Source organism: Nerophis ophidion, linkage group LG17, assembly GCF_033978795.1.
Source record: "Nerophis ophidion isolate RoL-2023_Sa linkage group LG17, RoL_Noph_v1.0, whole genome shotgun sequence".
NCBI lineage: Eukaryota > Metazoa > Chordata > Actinopteri > Syngnathiformes > Syngnathidae > Nerophis > Nerophis ophidion.
Window position 1 is genome coordinate 20,413,388 of NC_084627.1, and position 20,747 is coordinate 20,434,134.

The following is a 20,747-nucleotide window of genomic DNA, read 5'->3' on the forward strand; positions in this document are numbered from 1 at the left end:
TTCACTTGTTTGCTTGTGTTTATTTCAAGAAGTTTAACATACACAATTTCAATATAATCCTGATAAAGCTGTTTTAGTAAAATGCTGAAACAATTGTACTAAAATAAAAGTTACGTTGACATGTAACTTTTAATGTGTAAATACATCAAATTCACAAAAAAATATTCCGATGAATGAATGTATTTTCGGCATGTTTCTGTCTGTCCTTTCACCTGCTCGTCATTTGCTTCCTCGTCCTTTTGAACATCTTCTTATTCTTTTTCTTTTCGACTTTTTCCCCTGCCGGCTCCGTCTCAATCTGAACAGGTTTCTTCTCCGCCGGTGTGTCAAAAACATCATCCGTGATGTCTGTAATGATGTTGGGCTTAGCTTGCTCCCTCTTTATATTTTGCAGCTCCTTCACCATCTGCTTCTCGCGCACCCGGGCCGCCGCTGCCAGACGAATCTCTCGCCTTTGCTGTAGATTTAACAATTGTGATTTAGCACCGTTGGCAAAAAATGATAGTGTATCCGGAAAGTATTCACTGCCCATCACTTGCTCCACATTTTTTTATGTTACAGAATTATTCCAAAATGGAATCAATTATTTTTTTTGCCCTCAAAATTCTACACACAATACCCAATTATGACTGAAAAAGTTTAGTAAATTATAGCTAAATGTATTAGAAATAAAAAAAACTAAGACATCACATGCGTAATTATTCACAGTCTTTATGAAATACTTTGTTAAAGCACTTTTGCCAGCAATTAGTTTTGCCCTTTCCTTTTTGCAGCCCCTCTCATGCTCCATCAGGTCAGATGGGAAGTTTTGTGCACAGTCATTTAAAGACTTTTTTACCCACATATGTTCAATTGGGTTCAAGTCTAGGCTTTTAAATTTTTTTATTTTTAATAAATTTGAAAAAATGCCTATAAAAAAAAAAACAGATCGTCCTCATAGGGTGTGTAGAATTTTTGAGGACAAAAAAATAATTCATCCCATTTTCGAATAAGGTGGTAACATCACAAAATGTGGAAAAAGTGAAGAGCTGTGAATACTTTCCGGATGCATTGTTCTTTATTTCCAACGTTTTTTAAAACTGTGACCCATGAGAGTCATCTTGAGGAAAAACGACTTTTTTCAGTTCACACAAATGTTTAGAAAAATTCCAAAAGACACTCCAAAATTTTGTAGAAGCATAAAAGCTGTTATAGCTGTAAGGAAAATCTATTTTCAATCCCAATAGTTGTACTGGAAAAGTGTCCCAATAGTTCTATACATCCATCAATTTTCTACCACTTGTCCCCCATCTAACGCTAAATCTCAAATGAAAAGCGAGTGTTACCATGTTGGGAGACTTAAAGCCTGCGTTCTCATAGAGCGTGGGTCCGCCAAAGCTGCCCTGGAAGATCTTGATAAGGTTGAGGACAAAGCGAGGTCCGATTTCAACGAGCGCGGCATCTTCCTCCATGATCTGGAAGCGACAAAATAAGCCATCAATTTGATTCTGACACAGTGTGAGGGGGGGAAACAAGTTACCTGGTAGTTTCGGAACCAAATCCTGTTGTCTGCAATGGTGAAAGTGAAGACATGGTCCACAAAGGGCTGACTCTTGGGGTGATAGCGTGGTGTAGAAAAAGTCTGCAATTCATAAATCAAAAAGTTATGAATGAGTTCAAAGAAAGGAATCCCTCTCTTCCTTGCTTGTTTTATCCAGATAATGATCATGTTAAAATACACATCAATACATGAAAGGATTTTGCATTTGATTCCAAGATGGCGGCGCCCGTACGGGCTGCAACATTGCGGAGCTGCTGCTAAAGATGGAACATTTGGCAGAAATACCGGACAATTCTATAAACTTTATGGCTGGCTCACATCGTGGTCACTCCGTGATCACGTACGACCGCCAGACACTTCTGGATGTGGACATATCGGGCCGTTTTGGACTGATTGACGCTTGCGTGCTAGACTTGCTAACTAGCATGGGAATACGTCGGCGGCTACATCCAGCGGCCTGTGAAGCAGGGGAGTCTAGTAGCAGCGGGGGCCGTCTACGGAGCAGACGCCAGCGGTGTGATCGGAAACGCGGATGTCGAGCGGGGCTAAAAACAAAGCAGAAGGCTAATCCCCACAGAACACCACTTCCCTCCATCCTGCAGACGGATTTAAATGAAAGATGCGAGACTACTGGTCTGGGTAAGGAGTCAGTTAAATTAGAACAAGTTTTTTCTGCTTTGAGTGTTTCAGAGTTGGACATGTGTTCTACCGAGGTGGCTAACTATGATGCGTGCAGTTTATCAAAGCAACAAACAAACAATCGGAAAATCCCCGTTACTGAGGTGGCTAACCATGATGCGTGCAGTTTATCAAAGCAACAATCAAACAATCGGAAAATTCCTGTCGTATCAATTCCTAGATATGGTCGTAATTATACTGAATGCACTGGGCATAATAAACACAACATTATTAATATTGCTACTACGGATAATTTGATCAAAAATTCCCTGAAACAGCCCACTACCTATAATATAGGTTTTTTAAACATAAGATCATTGTCTCCCAAAACGTTGTTAGTTAATGATATTATCAGAGACAACAATCTTAACGTCATCGGTCTCAGCGAAACCTGGCTTAAACCAAACGACTTTTTTGCGCTAAATGAGGCATGTCCTCCTAACTTTACACATGCGCATATTGCCCGTCCGCTTAAAAGGGGGTGGGGGGGTCGCACTAATATACAACGAAAACTTTAACCTTAGTCCTAACATAAATAATAAATATAAATCGTTTGAGGTGCTTACTATGAGGTCTGTCACACCGCTGCCTCTACACCTGGCTGTTATCTACCGCCCCCCAGGGCCCTATTCGGACTTTATCAATGAATTCTCAGAGTTCGTTGCTGATCTAGTGACATACGCCGATAATATAATCATAATGGGGGACTTTAATATCCATATGAATACCCCATCGGACCCACCGTGCGTAGCACTCCAGACTGTAATTGATAGCTGTGGTCTCACACAAATAATAAATGAACCCACGCATCGCAACGGCAATACGATAGACCTAGTGCTTGTCAGGGGTATCACCGTTTCCAAAGTTATGATACTCCCGTATACTAAAGTATTGTCCGATCATTACCTTATAAAATTCGAGGTTCAGACGCATGTTCGTCAAACTAATAATAACTGCTATAGCAGCCGCAACATGAATACAGCCACAACGACAACTCTTGCTGACCTACTGCCCTCGGTAATGGCACCATTCCCAAAGTATGTGGGCTCTATTGATAACCTCACTAACAACTTTAACGACGCCCTGCGCGAAACCATTGATAACATAGCACCGCTAAAGTTAAAAAAGGCTCCAAAAAAGCGCACCCCGTGGTTTACAGAAGAAACTAGAGCTCAGAAATTATGTAGAAAGCTGGAACGCAAATGGCGCACGACTAAACTTGAGGTGCACCATCAAGCATGGAGTGATGGTTTAATAACTTATAAACGCATGCTTACCTTAGCTAAAGCGAAATATTACTCAAATCTCATCCACCGTAATAAAAACGATCCTAAATTTTTGTTTAGTACGGTAGCATCGCTAACCCAACAAGGGACCCCTTCCAGTAGCTCAACCCACTCAGCTGATGACTTTATGCAATTCTTTAGTAAGAAAATTGAAGTCATTAGAAAGGAGATAAAAGACAATGCGTCCCAGCTACAACGGGGTTCTATTAACACTGACACGATTGTATATACGGCGGATACTGCCCTCCAAAATAGTTTCTCTCGTTTTGAGGAAATAACATTAGAGGAATTGTTACAACGTGTAAATGGAATAAAACAGACAACATGTTTACTTGACCCTCTTCCTGGGAAACTGATCAAGGGGCTCTTTGTATTATTAGGTCCATCAGTGCTAAATATTATAAACTTATCACTCTCCTCGGGCACTGTTCCCCTAGCATTCAAAAAAGCGGTTATTCATCCTCTTCTTAAAAGACCTAACCTCGATCCTGACCTCATGGTAAACTACCGACCGGTGTCTCACCTTCCCTTTATTTCAAAAATTCTTGAAAAAATTGTTGCGGGGCAGTTAAATGAACACTTAGCGTCTAACAATCTATGTGAAACCTTTCAATCCGGTTTCAGGGCAAATCACTCCACGGAGACAGCCCTCGCAAAAATGACTAATGATCTATTGCTAACGATGGATTCTGATGCGTCATCTATGTTGCTGCTCCTCGATCTTAGCGCTGCTTTCGATACCGTCGATCATAATATTTTATTAGAACGTATCAAAACACGAATTGGTATGTCAGACTTAGCCCTGTCTTGGTTTAACTCTTATCTTACTGATAGGATGCAGTGTGTCTCCCATAACAATGTGACCTCGGACTACGTTAAGGTAACGTGTGGAGTTCCCCAGGGTTCGGTCCTTGGCCCTGCACTCTTCAGCATCTACATGCTGCCGCTAGGTGACATCATACGCAAATACGGTATTAGCTTTCACTGTTATGCTGATGACACCCAACTCTACATGCCCCTAAAGCTGACCAACACGCCGGATTGTAGTCAGCTGGAGGCGTGTCAATGAAATTAAACAATGGATGTCCGCTAACTTTTTGAAACTCAACGCCAAAAAAACGGAAATGCTGATTATCGGTCCAGCTAGACACCGAACTCTATTTAATAATACAACTCTAACATTTGACAACCAAACAATTAAACAAGGCGACACGGTAAAGAATCTGGGTATTATCTTCGACCCAACTCTCTCCTTTGAGGCACACATTAAAAGCGTTACTAAAACGGCCTTCTTTCATCTCCGTAATATCGCTAAAATTCGCTCCATTCTGTCCACTAAAGACGCTGAGATCATTATCCATGCGTTTGTTACGTCTCGCCTCGACTACTGTAACGTATTATTTTCGGGTCTCCCCATGTCTAGCATTAAAAGATTACAGTTGGTACAAAATGCGGCTGCTAGACTTTTGACAAGAACAAGAAAGTTTGATCACATTACGCCTGTACTGGCTCACCTGCACTGGCTTCCTGTGCACTTAAGATGTGACTTTAAGGTTTTACTACTTACGTATAAAATACTACACGGTCTAGCTCCATCCTATCTTGCCGATTGTATTGCACCATATGTCCCGGCAAGAAATCTGCGTTCAAAGGACTCCGGCTTGTTAGTGATTCCCAAAGCCCAAAAAAAGTCTGCGGGCTATAGAGCGTTTTCCGTTCGGGCTCCAGTACTCTGGAATGCCCTCCCGGTAACAGTTCGAGATGCCACCTCAGTAGAAGCATTTAAGTCTCACCTTAAAACTCATTTGTATACTCTAGCCTTTAAATAGACTCCCTTTTTAGACCAGTTGATCTGCCGTTTCTTTCCTTTTTCTTCTATGTCCCACTCTCCCTTGTGGAGGGGGTCCGGTCCGATCCGGTGGCCATGTACTGCTTGCCTGTGTATCGGCTGGGGACATCTCTGCGATGCTGATCCGCCTCCGCTTGGGATGGTTTCCTGCTGGCTCCGCTGTGAACGGGACTCTCGCTGCTGTGTTGGATCCGCTTTGGACTGGACTCTCGCGACTGTGTTGGATCCATTGTGGATTGAACTTTCACAGTATCATGTTAGACCCGCTCGACATCCATTGCTTTCCTCCTCTCCAAGGTTCTCATAGTCATCATTGTCACCGACGTCCCACTGGGTCATTATTGTCACCGATGTCCCACTGGGTGTGAGTTTTCCTTGCGTGGGCCTACCGAGGATGTCGTGGTGGTTTGTGCAGCCCTTTGAGACACTAGTGATTTAGGGCTATATAAGTAAACATTGATTGATTGATTGATTTAACTAACAGACATTTTATTCACTGATACAAAATCACCAAATAAGTGTAAATCAAGGTTGAACACAGCCAACCATTATAGGCCCTTCATATGTTCTGAAAATTAAATGAATTACCGTATTTTTCGGACAATAGGGCGCACCAGATTATAAGGCGTACTGCCGATAAATGGTCTATTTTCGATCTTTTTTCATATATACGGCACACCGGATTATAGGGCCCATTAAAGGAGTCATTTTTTTTTCTAAACGTAAACACTTGTGGTCTACATAACATGTAATGGTGGTTCTTTGGTCAAAATGTTGCATGGATGATGTTTTACAGATCATCTTCAAGCCGCTTGTTAACACTCGCTTCCGGATACGCCGTTTTGTGGGCGGTCATATTTACGTGGCTCACCTTCAACAGCGTCTTCTCCCCGTCATCTTTGTTGTAGCGGTGTAGCGTGGAAGGAGTGTGAAAAGATGGAACTAACTGTTTTAATGACATTCAGAATGTACTTATATAAATAATGGAGCAGCATCTCCTCATCCGGAAACAACAACGTGTCCCGTGAAAAAACGTTCGACCGGAATTCTTTAATAACTAAAGTTCCTTGGGTGAATAATGTAAACTCACTACACTGGTATGTTTTATCGCTTTCATGGCGAGTTTACTGACAGATACAAGTAAGAACTTTACACTATATTAGAAATGGATGAATGTCCCACAACAAGAAGATAGAGAAAACGAAGAAGCTTATCGATTATGGTGTTGACAGGGACTAAAAAGGCGGACTCACGCAATTTTTCAGGATTTATGCAGATCCCAAATACAGATCAGCAGGGACCAGAAGGTAATAAAAAGTTGCTTTCACATAATATTGCGAAACAAAATGCCAGATAATGTCTTACCTTATACACACACACACAAACCATAATAATACTCGATGTTGAAGCACATCAAGCGGTGCGGTTTCATAGCCTACCAAAGTCGTACTAAAACATTTTGATAGATTTTTGAGCGTTGTGAGTAATGTTTTATATTTTTAATGGAACATATAAAATGTTGATGTTGTTTACTTAAGTCATATTGCCATTATAGTGCAGTCTACACGTATATCTTGTATTTGACTGCCATCTACTGGACCCCAGGAAGAATAGTCTCCACTGCGGTGTAGACTAATGGGGATCCTTAATAAACTAAACTAAATCTACTAGTCACACTTATCATTACACAATGTACCATTGCTTCGAGGTCGGTAAGCAAAACCAGAATTATTCCACACATTAGGCGAGTTTTGAGGAAAAAAAAGGATCTTAAGTGCGCCTTATAGTTCAGAAAATACGGTTATCATTTTTTAAGAACAGTTCAGCTTATACCAGTACATTTTTCTTGGTTTTAGCATATTTAATGTACAAAAGAGGCCATCCAATCTCTTTCACTTTTCAGTATGCAGCTATACGTGGAAAGATTTTGGACATTATACCACTATAAATTGTGTAAAACTTAATTCTACAAAATTTAAACAACATTTAGAAACCAAAACGGATTTCATAGGCCCCCAACAAATTACTTACCTAGTTTATTACTGATAAAAATCACATGTAGAGCAGACATGGCATCTGCAAAGCAGATATTTATGGTGGACTTTTAAATTAAGACCATCATTTTATAGTGGAATTATGAAGACCATAATATATTATACAGCTCAAAAGTTTGAAGACCCTTTCACATGTAAATAAATGGGAACTTTTCAATGGTGTTGTGGACTATATTCATGATATAGGTAAATACGATTGTCACACACACACTGGGTGTTGTGAAATTTGTCCTCTGCATTACACCCATCCCCATGTTCACCCTCTGGGAGGTGAGGGGAGCAGTGAGCAGAGAGGCAATGGGTCCCATTTGTTGTAGTCTTTGGTATGACTCGGCCGGGGTTTGAACTCACAACCTCCCAGTCTCAGGGCGGACACTCTAACCCAGTGGTTCTTATCCCGGGTTCGATCGAACCCTAGGGGTTCGGTGAGTCGGCCTCAGGGGTTCGACGGGACCTCTGTCGCGGAGGTCAAGACACACCCAACTTATCGTAAAAATATTATGGATACCCCCAAACAATGTTCCCTCTAATTTCCATCTGATTCGCAGGGGTTTAATTTGTTGCGAGTTCATGCACTGTGATGGTTTCATTCATTGAACAAAGGTGATGCACGGTTCATTTTGTGCACCAGTAAAAAAAACATATAACTTTGTCTTGAATTAAAAATAAAAAAAGAAGGGTTCGGTGAATGCGCATATGAAACTGGTGGGGTTTGGTACCTCCAACAAGGTTAAGAACCACTGCTCTAACCACAAGGCCACTCAGCTGGTATAAATATATTATGTGTCATTTATTGTGAAGGCCATTCCCTAAAGGTGAGTTAACATGAATAAAGCTACCAGCATTACTTAAAGAATATATTAACCCATAGTAACTAAACTAAAAGGTATACATTTTGATGCAGATTTGTCACCTTTCAACAACGGAAGAATGCTAACCTGGCTTCTTCGTCGTCAAACCCACATTGCATTGTTGGACAAGCAGGTAACAATAATATACCTTTTACTGTCTCTCTCTGGGGAATAATACTACATTTGGCAGTATTGTTGGAGGTCTGCATGTTGTACTTATTAGCGCTCTTGTTGATCCTTTAATAAAAAAAATGCACCCACCTGGATGAAAAGCTCTTTAAGCAAAGCATAGTGGGCCTCCCGGTCAAATTTCTGGAAGAAGAAACGACAAGTCAGTTACTATGGCAAGTTGGCAACCATCTAACCCAATTTTTTTTTTTTGTCATACCCACCGGATCAAACGACAACAGCGGCCTGGATCCTTTCAGGCAGTTTCCTGTCATCTTGAGCTCAGCCAGTGTATGTACTGTGGTGAAGTTTAAATCAATTACATTTTAACAGTTTGGACTACGAGGGACTGGAGAGCGGCGGTAACTTACTATTCTGAACCAGGAATTTTGCAGAGGGTCCATGAGGGCTGTTTGAAATCCTGCATGGCAAAAGCATTATTCAGTTTTAACAATGTGTGACGATGCAACTGAGTCAAACATGAGAAATTACAGAACAAATACTCAACCACAAATAAAGGTCCTGTTTCTTCTTGGCTTCAAAGAAGAGGCACTTGTTGCAGTTTTTGATCTCGCACACCTATGGGAAAAATATTTATTACAAATACATTAGATAAATAATAACATATTATACAGTAATTAACATATTAGGTAAAAAAAAAAAACTCACTTCATTAATCACAAACAGCTTGTCCTTCCTGTCCATTTTTGTATCTAAAAGGAGTTTAAGATGATGCTATTAGAACAATCACAAACTGATGATAAAATTAACTGGAAATCTCATGTAAAAAAATATATAACAAAGTAGCAAGAAACACGTCGATAATGAATAAAGCAAAAAATGTTCTAGACCAAAAATCCCTCCATATCCTCTACTGCTTACTAGTGTTACCATATCTGATTTATCTTGCAGAAATATGGGGAAATAACTACCAAAGTTTACTTCATTCATAAATAGTGTTACAAAAAAGATCAGTTAGAATAATACATAATGTTGGATATACCCTGTAGCAGTGGTTCTTAACCTTGTTAGAGGTACCGAACCCCGCCAGTTTAATATGCGCATTCACCGAACCTTTCTTTAGTGAAAAATAAAATGTTTTTTCTTAATTTAATGATGTTACTATATTAAAGAAATACTATCCATCAATCCATTTTCTACCGCTTATTCCCTTTTGGGGTTGCGGGGGGCGCTGGCGCCTATCTCAGCTACAATCGGGCGGAAGGCGGGGTACACCCTGGACAAGTCGCCACCTCATCGCAGGGTCAACACGGATAGACAGACAACATTCACACACTAGGGCCAATTTAGTGTTGCCAATCAACCTATCCCCGGGTGCATGTCTTTGGAAGTGGGAAAATACTAATAAAGATATATTTTACAAAAAGAAAGTTAGAGGAATGTACACATGATCCCATGTTTACATCTCATTGTGCAACATGTGAATGTTTTAGTGGGACCTAAATGCGATATCTGAAAGGGGTACAAATTATTTCAAACCCCACCTTGTACAGAGCTCATGAAAAACAATTTTTTTTTATGTTATTGTAAGTGGGCCAAAACACTTATATTAAAAATAATCTCATGGAAATGATTGCTGTCATTTGATTATAATAATAAAACATTGAACTTGTTATTTAGTCAGGTTTGGACGGAGGCTCTGTCGATGACTCGTATGATGACGCGTGCTTTTGACGTCTCGGGTTGTAGCGGACATTATTTTCCAGCCTGATCCAAGCTATAAGTAGTCTGCTTTAATCGCATAATTACACAGTATTTTGGACATCTGTGTTGCTGAATCTTTTGCAATTTGTTCAATTAATAACGGAGAAGTCAAAATAGAAAGATGGAGGTGAGAAGCTTTTAGCCTTTAGCCACACAAACACACAGTGTTTCCTTATTTAAAATTCCCGGGGGTGAAGCTTTACTATGGATCAGAGCGGTCAAGCGAACATGGATCCGACTACATGTCAACCGGCAGTTTTCGGTGAGAAAATTGTGGTAATAATCGGCTTTTACCGGAGATCCGCGGAGCTTCTGTCCTGCTGCAGCTTCGTGACTTTCCTCAGAGACTCTGGCGTCAACACATCCGTGGCCACACCCGTCCGACTTTAAGGTACTATTTAACTCACTAAAACACTAGCAACACAATAGGCAGATAAGGGATTTCCCAGAATTATCCTAGTAAATGTGTCTAAAAACATCTGAATCGCTCATAATTGCAATTGCCTTTTTTTTTTCCTTTTCTGGTCCTTCACTCTAAATTTCCTCATCCACGAATCGTTCATCCTTGCTCAAATTAATGGGGAAATTGTCGCTTTCTTGGTCCGAATAGCTCTAGCTGCTGCTGGCTATGATTGCAAACAATATGAGGATAAGAGGAGCTCCACAACCCGTGACGTCACGCGCAAATCGTCTGCTACTTCCGGTAAAGGCAAGGCTTTTTTATTAGCGACCAAAAGTTGCGGACTTTATCGTCGATGTTCTCTACTAAATCCTGTCAGCAAAAATATGGCAATATCGCGAAATGATCAAGTATGACACATAGAATGGACCTGCTATCCCCGTTTGAATAAGAAAATCTCATTTCAGTAGGCCTTTAATGCAGTATGAACAAGAATTTTTCAATGTAGACACATATAACCATAATGCTGTGATTATGTGCATCAAGTGTTAATTCGTGGCCAAGGCAAAATATCGCGATTTATATCGTGTATTGCGATATGGCCTAAAAATATCGAGATATTAATAAAAGTTGTGTACATTGTGCAGAACTGACCTGCTTTGGAATGTGGCATGATGCTCCTAAGGTCTTGCATTAAATGTCTTGTTCTGAAGTCTATGCCTCTGGAAGAAAAAATGAGAACTCTTTCCTTGTTGATCCATTTGCCCTGGAGATAATAAACCAAGAACATAGACAACAAACATTAAGTTAGTCATGTTAAAATAAGGACATAGTACTTCTATCCAGTTAGCACATTGCAAAGCTATGTGCTAACAAGCGAGCTTCATTCAAGCGCAAGCACGTACCATAGACACCGGTGCCGGGACGGTGATAACATTTGTTGTTTCCTGTGGGTTTTCACTCGGTGGGGTTCCTCCCTCCGCGGACATTTTGAGTTGTTTTGCCTTTTTTCCACCGACATGCTGTCCCCCACGTTTTCGCTTAGGAGCCGACATGTTTGTTTGTACGACAACACACGCTCTGGCACACAACTCTCGCGCGGTTTGACGAGAGTTCGACCCATGTGCGAGAAGTGAAAATGAGGGACCCCTACTGGCGTAAAGGTGGCATTACACACAAATACGCTACTTTCGTTTGATTGATTGATTGATTGAAACTTGTATTAGTCGATTGCACAGTTCAGTACAAATTCCGTACAATCGACCACTAAATGGTAAATTCCGAATAAGTTTTTCAACTAGTTTAAGTCGGGGTCTACTTTGATTGATTTGTTGATACTTTTATTAGTAGATTGTACAGTTCAGTACATATTCCGTACAATTGACCACTAAATGGTAAATTCCGAATAAGTTTTTCAACTTGTTTAAGTCGGGGTCTACGTAAATCAATTCATGGTTGTGGAACGATGTTGTGTTACGATGGATGTGAACTCATCTAAAACAGTGGTCCCCAACCACCGGGCCGTGGCCCGGTACTGGGCCGTGGCCTAATAGGTACCGGGCCGCAGAAGAATTTTTTATACATTTTTATAAAAATTTAAAAAATAATATGTATATATTTTTAATTAAATCAACATAAAAAACACAATATACACTTACAATTTGTGCACCAACCACAAAAACCTCCCTTATTCATGTCAAAAACGTCCCTTTTTCAAATCACCTTTTCATATGATGTACTTAGTCCATACGTACACAAACATGTACTGCATGCGTAGTGACATGCACATTTTTATTTTTACACTTTATTTTCCAAATTCAATTGTATGTTATACTCTTCTGACACCACCAGATATCAGTATAAGTGTCCATACGTCGAGATATGATCCCAATTCAGTAGTGTACACGATTTTGGAAATAAGAGCTAAAAGGTGCTGTCCACGCATGTGGCCACTAAGGCCTTTAAAGAAGTATCCATCCATCCATTTCTACCGCTTGTCCCTTTTTGGGGTCGCTGGCGCCTATCTCAGCTGCATTCGGGCGGTACCCTGGACAAGTTGCCACCTCATCACAGGGCCAACACAGATAGACAGACAACATTCACACACTAGGGACCATTTAGTGTTGCCAATCAACCTATCCCCAGGTGCATGTCTTTGGAGGTGGGAGGAAGCCGGAGTACCCGGAGGGAACCCACGCAGTCACGGGGAGAACATGCAAACTCCACACAGAAAGATCCCGAGCCCGGATTGAACCCAGGACTACTCAGGACCTTCGTATTGTGAGGTAGACGCACTAATCCCTCTCCCACCGTGTTGCTCATATAATATATTTATAAACTCATTTGTATACTCTAGCCTTTAAATAGACCCCCTTTTTAGACCAGTTGTGAAGTGAAGTGAATTATATTTATATAGCGCTTTTCTCTAGTGACTCAATGCGCTTAACATAGTGAAACCCAATATCTAAGTTACATTTAAACCAGTGTGGGTGGCACTGGGAGCAGGTGGGTAAAGTGTCTTGCCCAAGGACACAACGGCAGTGACTAGGATGGCGGAAGCGGGAATCGAACCTGCAACCCTCAAGTTGCTGGCACGGCCACTCTACCAACCGAGCTATGCCGCAGTTGATCTGCCGTTTCTTTTCTTTTCCTCCTCTATCCCACTGGAGGGGGTCCGGTCCGGTGGCCATGGATGAGGTTCCGGCCGTCCTGAGTCGGGACCCAGGATGGACCGCTCATCCAGAGCCGGGACCCAGGATGGACCGCATGTCCAGAGATGGGACCCAGGATGGACCGCTCACCTGTGTATCGGCTGGGACGTCTCTGCGCTGCTGATCCGCCTCCGCTTGGGGTGGTTTCCTGCTGGCTCCACTGTGGACGGGACTCTCTCTGCTGTGTTGGATCCACTATGGTTGAACTTTCACAGTATCATGTTGGACCCACTCGACATCCATTGCTTTCGGTTCCCCTAGAGGGGTGGGGGGGTATTTGCCCACATATGCGGTCCTCTCCAAGGTTTCTCATAGTCATCATTGTTTTCCTTGCCCTTATGTGGGCTCTACCGAGGATGTCGTTGTGGTTTGTGTTGTGATTTGTGCAGCCCTTTGAGACACTAGTGATTTAGGGCTATATCAATCAATCAATCAATGTTTACTTCCATCCATCCATCCATTTTCTGCCGCTTATTCCCTTTCGGGGTCGCGGGGATAGCCCTAAATCACGAGTGTCTCAAAGGGCTGTACAAACCACAACACAAACCACTACCACATCCTCGGTAGGCCCACATAAGGGCAAGGAAAACTCACACCCAGTGGGACGTAGGTGACAATGATGACTATGAGAACCTTGGAGAGGACGAGAGCAATGTAAATAATCATTGATTGATTTATTGATTGATTGATATATAATATTTATTTTAATAATTTTTTAAATTATTTTTTATCATTATGATTTTTTTTTTCTGTGTAAAAAAATTGTTTTGTGTAAAAACATATTTGATATGTATATACCAACAACATAGTCTGTAACCAGTATGTACTCACCCTGAGGATATAAACTCCGATGCAGTAAACGGCGGTATGCACCTATAACATTAGTTGCGACCCGCCATAAAATGAAAAAGAAGAAGAAGAAGAAGGAATTATCGCGAGAGTTGGCATTTATCATTCAGCGGTCTCGAAAAAAGCCTGCTTGAATTTAATTACAAATGTATTAAATGAAGCATTCCAAAACTTTTAATGGAATACAAACACTAAATGTAAATATGCTCAAAACTAAAACCAGCTAACGGTTGTTGTTTATAAGTTCATATACCGGTAGGTAGCGTGTTACTCTTAGCTAAATGCTAACTACAGTTTCGCCGGTGGACACATTTACTCTACTTGTAGTGTATTTATTTGATTAACAATCATGAAGTGTCATTACGACGTTTTGGGAGTCAAACGGGAAGCAGATGACGACGATTTGAAGAAAGCTTACCGTAAACTAGCCCTGAAATGGCATCCAGGTAAGGAAGAATTTCTAAAAGGGAGACCAGACCCTTTCTGATGGTTAAAACCAACGTGTGATGTTTCCAGATAAGAATTTGGATAATGCTGAGGAAGCATCCGAACAGTTCAAGCTGATTCAGGCAGCCTATGACGTCCTAGGTGACCCCCAGGAGAGAGCATGGTGACTATACGTTTTTATCTCAACTACGGCTGGGGGATATGGCCTTTTATTAATATCCCGATATTTTTTAAGCCATACCGCGATACAGGATATATATCGCGATATTTTGCCTTAGCCTTGAATGAACACTTGATGCATATGAATTGATTAACGTAGACCCCGACTTAAACAAGTTGAAAAACTTATTCGGGTGTTACCATTTAGTGGTCAATTGTACGGAATATGTACTGTACTGTGCAATCTACTAATAAAAGTATCAATCAATCAATCAATCAATATAGTCACAGCAGTATGATGATTCTATGTGTCTACATTAAAACATTCTTCTTCATACTTCATTGATATATGCTCATTTTAAACTTTCATGCAGAGAGGGAATTCACAATTAAGTCAATTGACCAAAACTGTATTTATTAAACAGTTATTAAGCAGTGGCACAAGCATTCATGCCATTTCCAAAACAGAAAGTGCAAGACTGTCAGAGACATTTTAAAACAAGGTATTAGTGAACTTTTGTGCATGATGTCATTAAGATGACATATCAAAACAACACCAAATTAAAGTGCACTTTTTGTACAGACCACTACAATAGTTTAAAACAAATAAAGTGCACTTTTGTGCATTATGTCAGTCAGATGACGTATCAAAACAACACTAAATTAAAGTGTACTTTTTGTACGGAAGGCCACTACAATAGTTAAAAACAAATAAAGTGCACTTTTGTGCATGATGTCACACAATATATTTCAATAAGTGTTACATTAAAAGGAGCTGCATATCAAATAGTGTATGTCCTACGGCAGTGGTTCTCAACCTTTTTTCAGTGATGTACCCCGTGTGAACATTTTTCTCATTCAAGTACCCCTTAATCAGAGCAAAGCATGAAAAAAAAGAGATAAAGAAGTAAAATACAGCACTATGTCATCAGTTGCTGATTTATTTAGTTGTAGTGGTCTTTCTTGAACTATTTAGAAAAAAAGATATAAAAATAACTAAAAACTTGTTGAAAAATAAACAAGTGATTCAATTATAAATACAATTTCTACACATATAGGTAATCATCAGCTTAAAGTGCCCTCTTTGGGGATTGTAATAGAAATCAATCTGGATTCATGAACTTCATTCTAAACATTTTTTTACAAAAAAACTAATCTTTAACATCAATATTTATGGAATATGTCTATAAAAAAATCTAGCTGTGAAGACTGAATATTGCATTGGGTTTTTTTTCACAGTTTATGAACTTACATTCATATTTTGTTTAAGTATTATTCAATAAATATATTTATAAAAGATTTTTGAATTGTTGCTATTTTTAGAATATTTTAAAGAAAAATCTCACGTACCCCTTGGCATACCTTCAAGTACCCCAAGGGGTACGCGTAACTCCATTTGAGAACCACTGTCCTACAGTGCGGACGTGAAAATAGTTGCTTCGGCATTTTGTTGGTGTCGCACCAAAATGACATGTTGACATGCTGTTTGAAGCACTCTTCATTCTCTAGCGGGTGGCTTTTCAAATGATGCTACAAATTAGCAGTGGTGCTACGTTTTATGGAAACGCTTTTGTCGCATAACTGTTCAACATATTCCCGCTTGGGAATGAATTCTTCCTCCATTTGTTACCAGATTCGCACCTTCTTTCTCTCGTATTACCACTCGCACCACTCCGCTAGCATCACAGCTAATGTCACCATGCTGCTACCTCTCTGCTCCGCGGGAGCGTATGACGTTGCTCACGTGACAGTATGTGACGTGTGTAAGATGGTGTGCTTGTTTTAAGTCTCTGAAAAGGAGAGACAAGAAAGAGGGAAACAAGCATGCAGTTTAATGCTAGCGGCTTAAAGCAACTGCGTGAGAACGTATACTTGAATATCACGAAATAGTCATTTTTTATATCGCACAGACACAAATCCACGATATATTGAGTATATCGATATATCGACCAGCCCTAATCTCAACTATAGCATGTGTTCAGGAATTATGTATTATTGTGGGTGATATGTAAATTCCCCCATTTTGTGTTTATCAGGTATGACAATCACAGGGATGCTCTGTTGAAAGGTGGAGTAAGCGGAGACTACGAGGACGACAGCATTACCTTGGTCCAGTTCTTCACTGTCACATGTTACTCTGGTTTTGGGGACGACGACAAGGTTGGTGATCCTCAACCGATTTACCTTTAAGATGTGCCAAGTCCTCTAAACTGCCATACAATTGCTTTGCATCTTGTTGGACCTTAGGGCTTCTTCACAGTCTACAGGAATCTCTTTGAGGCCATTGTGAAAGAGGAGATTGAGTGTGGAAGAGCGGATAGTGATGATGATGAGGAGGAGTTTCCGCCCTTTGGGGATTCTCAAAGTGACTACGATACAGTAAGTGAGCCCCACGCTAACTGGTTCCCACCGGGAGTTCACATTTAAGTAGTCGCACAGTACCAGAGACTTCAACAAGGCCATCTTTTTCGCTGTCGCTGTACACCTTAAAGTGTCAGTAGAGTGGAAAAAGAGGTAGAATGAAGCTATTATCATATATATCTGATGTATGGCACTGAAAGACTTACAAAAAAGTATCAATCTCACAGAGATTCCCAAGCCATTTTGAGAGATAATTAGCTAGCCAGTCACGTGATGGCGAGACGTAGTGGTAGGAAGCGCAGATCCCTTCCCCACCAACAACAATGCAAATCATGCAGACTTTCTGAGATCCAACAACGATTACTTTGGGAAAAAGTATGATCCAGAAACTCATATCTCTGATCCTGAATTTAAGGTCCACAAGCTAAAAGTTTTAGAAGCTATGCTAAACAGCTTTAGTGAAACACTCAGCAGTAAAAACGAGAAATACAAATATGATACTAAGAAAGCTTACTGTACAATGTCTGCTCTCACTGTGATGGCAACCGACAGGATGTCTAAATTTTCCCATTTAGATGGAACAATTAATCATAATGCATATTTACAGTATGACTGTTTGGATACTATGGTCGGCGTTAGGGCTGGGGGATAAATTGATACACTCGATATATCGCGGGTTTGTCTCGGTCCGATATAGAAAATGGCTATATCGTGATATTCAAGTATACATTCTCACGCAGTTGCTTTAAGCTGCGGGCATTACACTGCATGCGTTTCCCACTCTTTCTTGTCTCTCCTACTCACAGAGACTTAAAACAAGCACACCTTCTTACATACGTAACGTGTGCGACGTCACACGCTCCCACGAAGCAGACAGATAGCGACATGGTAACGTTAGTTGTGATGCTAACGGTGTGGTGCGGGTGGTAATAAGAGAGAGAGAAGGTGCGAATCTTGTAACCAATGAAGGAAGAATTAATTCCCAAGAAAAACAGCACGTCTGGCGGGAATATGTTGAACAATTATGCGGCAAAAGCGTTGCTACAAAAAGTAGCACCACTGCTAATGTAGCATCATTTGAAAAGTCACCCGCTAGACAATAAGGAGTGCTTGAAACGCAGCATGTCAACATCTCCATTCAGTGCCACACCAACAAAATGCCGAAGCAACTATTTCCACATCAACCCCGTACGAAAAAAATAGTCAACAACAGAAGTAGATAACGTCCGCAGTAACCTACCACATAGCGAAGGACATACACTATTTGATTTCCTATTATGCAGCTCATTTTTATTTGACAGTTATTGAAATATCTTGTGTAACATCATGCACAAGAGTGCACTTTATTTGTTTTAAACTATTGTAGTGGCGTTCTGTACAAAAAGTGCACTTTAATTTAGTGTTGTTTTGATATGTCATCTTAGTGACATTATGCATAAAAGGGCACGCATAGCTTGTTTTAAAATGTCTCTGACAATCTTGCACTTTCTGTTTTGGAAATGACATGAATGTCATTACACCTTGGTCAATATTCAAGTCATGAAATGTAAATTGTATTGTTGGCGGTTGGTTTTCTGGTCGAAATAGAGGACCTCCCATTTGCTCCATTGTAAGCAGACTTTTATTTACATTTATTTACAAGTTAGAATGCGTAAAAAACCCATCCGTCGGCATGTCTTTTATAATGTTTGTTAACGATGGGTAGAATTCCAAAAGAAAGTGCAGTTCCCCCTTAAACAGAAGTAATAACCGATAAAACTATATAATGATTATAATGTGATGTAATCATAATAATACATACGATATTTTGAATGCTGATTGCAACATCTCCGAATTTGGTAATCAAACCCAAGATACACTGAGATGCATGTAACTATCAAACAGCTTGTGTGTAATAAGGTCAATACTTACAGTAAAAACTCTTTTCGAGATCAATAAAAGAAAAGACTGGCAAATTCAGCTTTATAGCAAAGGCTACTTCCTGTCTACAGCAACATACCTTAGCCTATACACGTCTGCCAGCTAACATATCGGAATGGACATGACATGCAAAATTTATTAGATAATACTTGCAAATGAGACTCGTCAGTGTAAGAAATCAAGATATAACAGCAGGACAGCAATAGATCAGTGTCAAATTTAAAATAAAATATATTTGATCAATAAATACAATATATCACTACATGAACACACACTAAAGTACCTAAAAAAATTGTTTAATTGCGTACCGGTATTGATTCCCCGGTACCGAAAATTGGTATAGTATTGGTTCGAATGTAAAAGATACCCATCCTTAGTGATGAGAACTGTAATTTATTTTATGTATGTGATTCACCCACAGACAAAACAGGAAACTGGTGAACCAGAACCAAAAATGTACATTTTTTTGTGTTGTTTTTTTTTGCCGCCACAGAAATCTACCGATAATGACAATGACAATGATGACAGCCAAAAAAAGGGAAATGTAAATGTGTTCTTTATTAGGGTTTTTTATGACCATACAACTGGAACTGTAATCTACTGACACGTAGGTATTTTAAAGGTCTGGCTGTTCTGCGTAGTATAAGCATTGAATTTACTAGATATTTACAACTTCGATTTTTACCACGAAGATACTAACATGACATACACGTTTCTTATATACTATTCAAATCCAGCAACACCAATTCAAAACACCACTTGGTCACATATCGTTAGGCCTTGATGGAGGTCTCCTATGAAAAGTCTTCCTCCATATTGTTTAAGTAAAAGTTGTGGCTTATGTTATCTTGGTCAACTCCATTGTTCCCATTTCCCAGGTGGTGCACGTCTTTTACGGCTACTGGCAGAGCTTTTGCACACGCAAAAACTTTGCCTGGAAGGAGGAGTACGACACCAGGCAGGGTTCCAACCGCTGGCAGAAGAGAGCCATGGAGAAGGAGAACAAGAAAACCAGAGACAAGGCTCGGAAGGAGCGCAACGAGCTTGTGCGCCAGCTGGTGGCCTTTGTCCGCAAGCGCGACCGTCGGGTACATGTGCACCGCAAGCAGTTGGAGGAGCGCAACGCCGAGAAGAGCAAAAAGGTGGAGGAGCTGAGGCGCAAGCAGAAGCTCAGTCAGGCTAAGTGAGCAGTGCTAATTATGCAGATTTTTTTTTTTATATTCAGGCTTGCCGTTGAACATTACTAAATATTGCTGTCTGTCTCCCAAGGTTGGCGGAGGAGTACAAGGAGCAGAGCTGGGCCGCCATGTCGGAGCTGGAGAATGAGCTGCAGAAGATGGAGGCTCAGTATGGGGAAGTGTTTGGAGACGTGTCGGAGAGTGAAAGCGAAGAGCTGGAGACTTTGGAAAAAGGACTTGGTCAGTCTGAGTTTTTCCTTTTTCTGACTTTTTTTTTTTTTTTAGATTTTTTGTCTTAAAACAAATACCTGATACAACCTCTATTAAAGGAGACCAACCAGATGCAGACAACATCAACCTCGACTACTTCGATGATCTTTACTGTCCAGCCTGCGACAAATCCTTCAAATCGGACAAAGCGTGAGTGACATGTTTGATGTTTACTTTTGGGCTTGACCTACTCTATGGGTAAAACAATCTCGAAAAGCCTTTAATAATAGTCTGGCTGTCACATGAACAACATTTCTGACCTGCCACATTCACCTGTAACCTGTAAGTATATAGATATTTG

General features: G+C 40.4%; 2 protein-coding genes across 3 annotated transcripts in view; one reads left to right on the forward strand and one right to left on the reverse strand.

The window, feature by feature from the left end:
- Nucleotides 1-14,682, reverse strand: LOC133536184 (ribosome biogenesis protein BRX1 homolog). Of its 2 annotated transcripts, none has more exons than XM_061876493.1 (10): nucleotides 14,530-14,682; nucleotides 11,206-11,317; nucleotides 9,096-9,139; nucleotides 8,935-9,005; nucleotides 8,798-8,847; nucleotides 8,651-8,724; nucleotides 8,520-8,570; nucleotides 1,520-1,621; nucleotides 1,326-1,454; nucleotides 1-457 (listed from the first exon to the last, which is right to left on the reverse strand). In XM_061876493.1, exons 2-10 carry the CDS (start codon nucleotides 11,243-11,245, stop codon nucleotides 209-211), a joined length of 810 nt encoding a protein of 269 aa, XP_061732477.1. In that variant the 5' UTR covers nucleotides 11,246-11,317; nucleotides 14,530-14,682; the 3' UTR covers nucleotides 1-208. The 2 variants fall into 2 exon arrangements, with proteins under 2 accessions (XP_061732477.1, XP_061732476.1); XM_061876492.1 differs by lacking the exon at nucleotides 14,530-14,682 and adding an exon at nucleotides 11,457-11,661.
- Nucleotides 14,171-20,747, forward strand: part of dnajc21 (DnaJ heat shock protein family (Hsp40) member C21) — a 14,858-nt gene continuing 8,281 nt past the window's right edge. Inside the window, exons 1-7 of the mRNA XM_061876491.1 lie at nucleotides 14,171-14,557; nucleotides 14,628-14,721; nucleotides 16,754-16,877; nucleotides 16,965-17,096; nucleotides 19,877-20,181; nucleotides 20,268-20,416; nucleotides 20,506-20,596. Of these exons, the coding sequence (XP_061732475.1) occupies nucleotides 14,461-14,557; nucleotides 14,628-14,721; nucleotides 16,754-16,877; nucleotides 16,965-17,096; nucleotides 19,877-20,181; nucleotides 20,268-20,416; nucleotides 20,506-20,596 (992 nt within the window). The 5' untranslated portion in view covers nucleotides 14,171-14,460. The remainder of the gene's footprint in view (nucleotides 14,558-14,627; nucleotides 14,722-16,753; nucleotides 16,878-16,964; nucleotides 17,097-19,876; nucleotides 20,182-20,267; nucleotides 20,417-20,505; nucleotides 20,597-20,747) is intronic.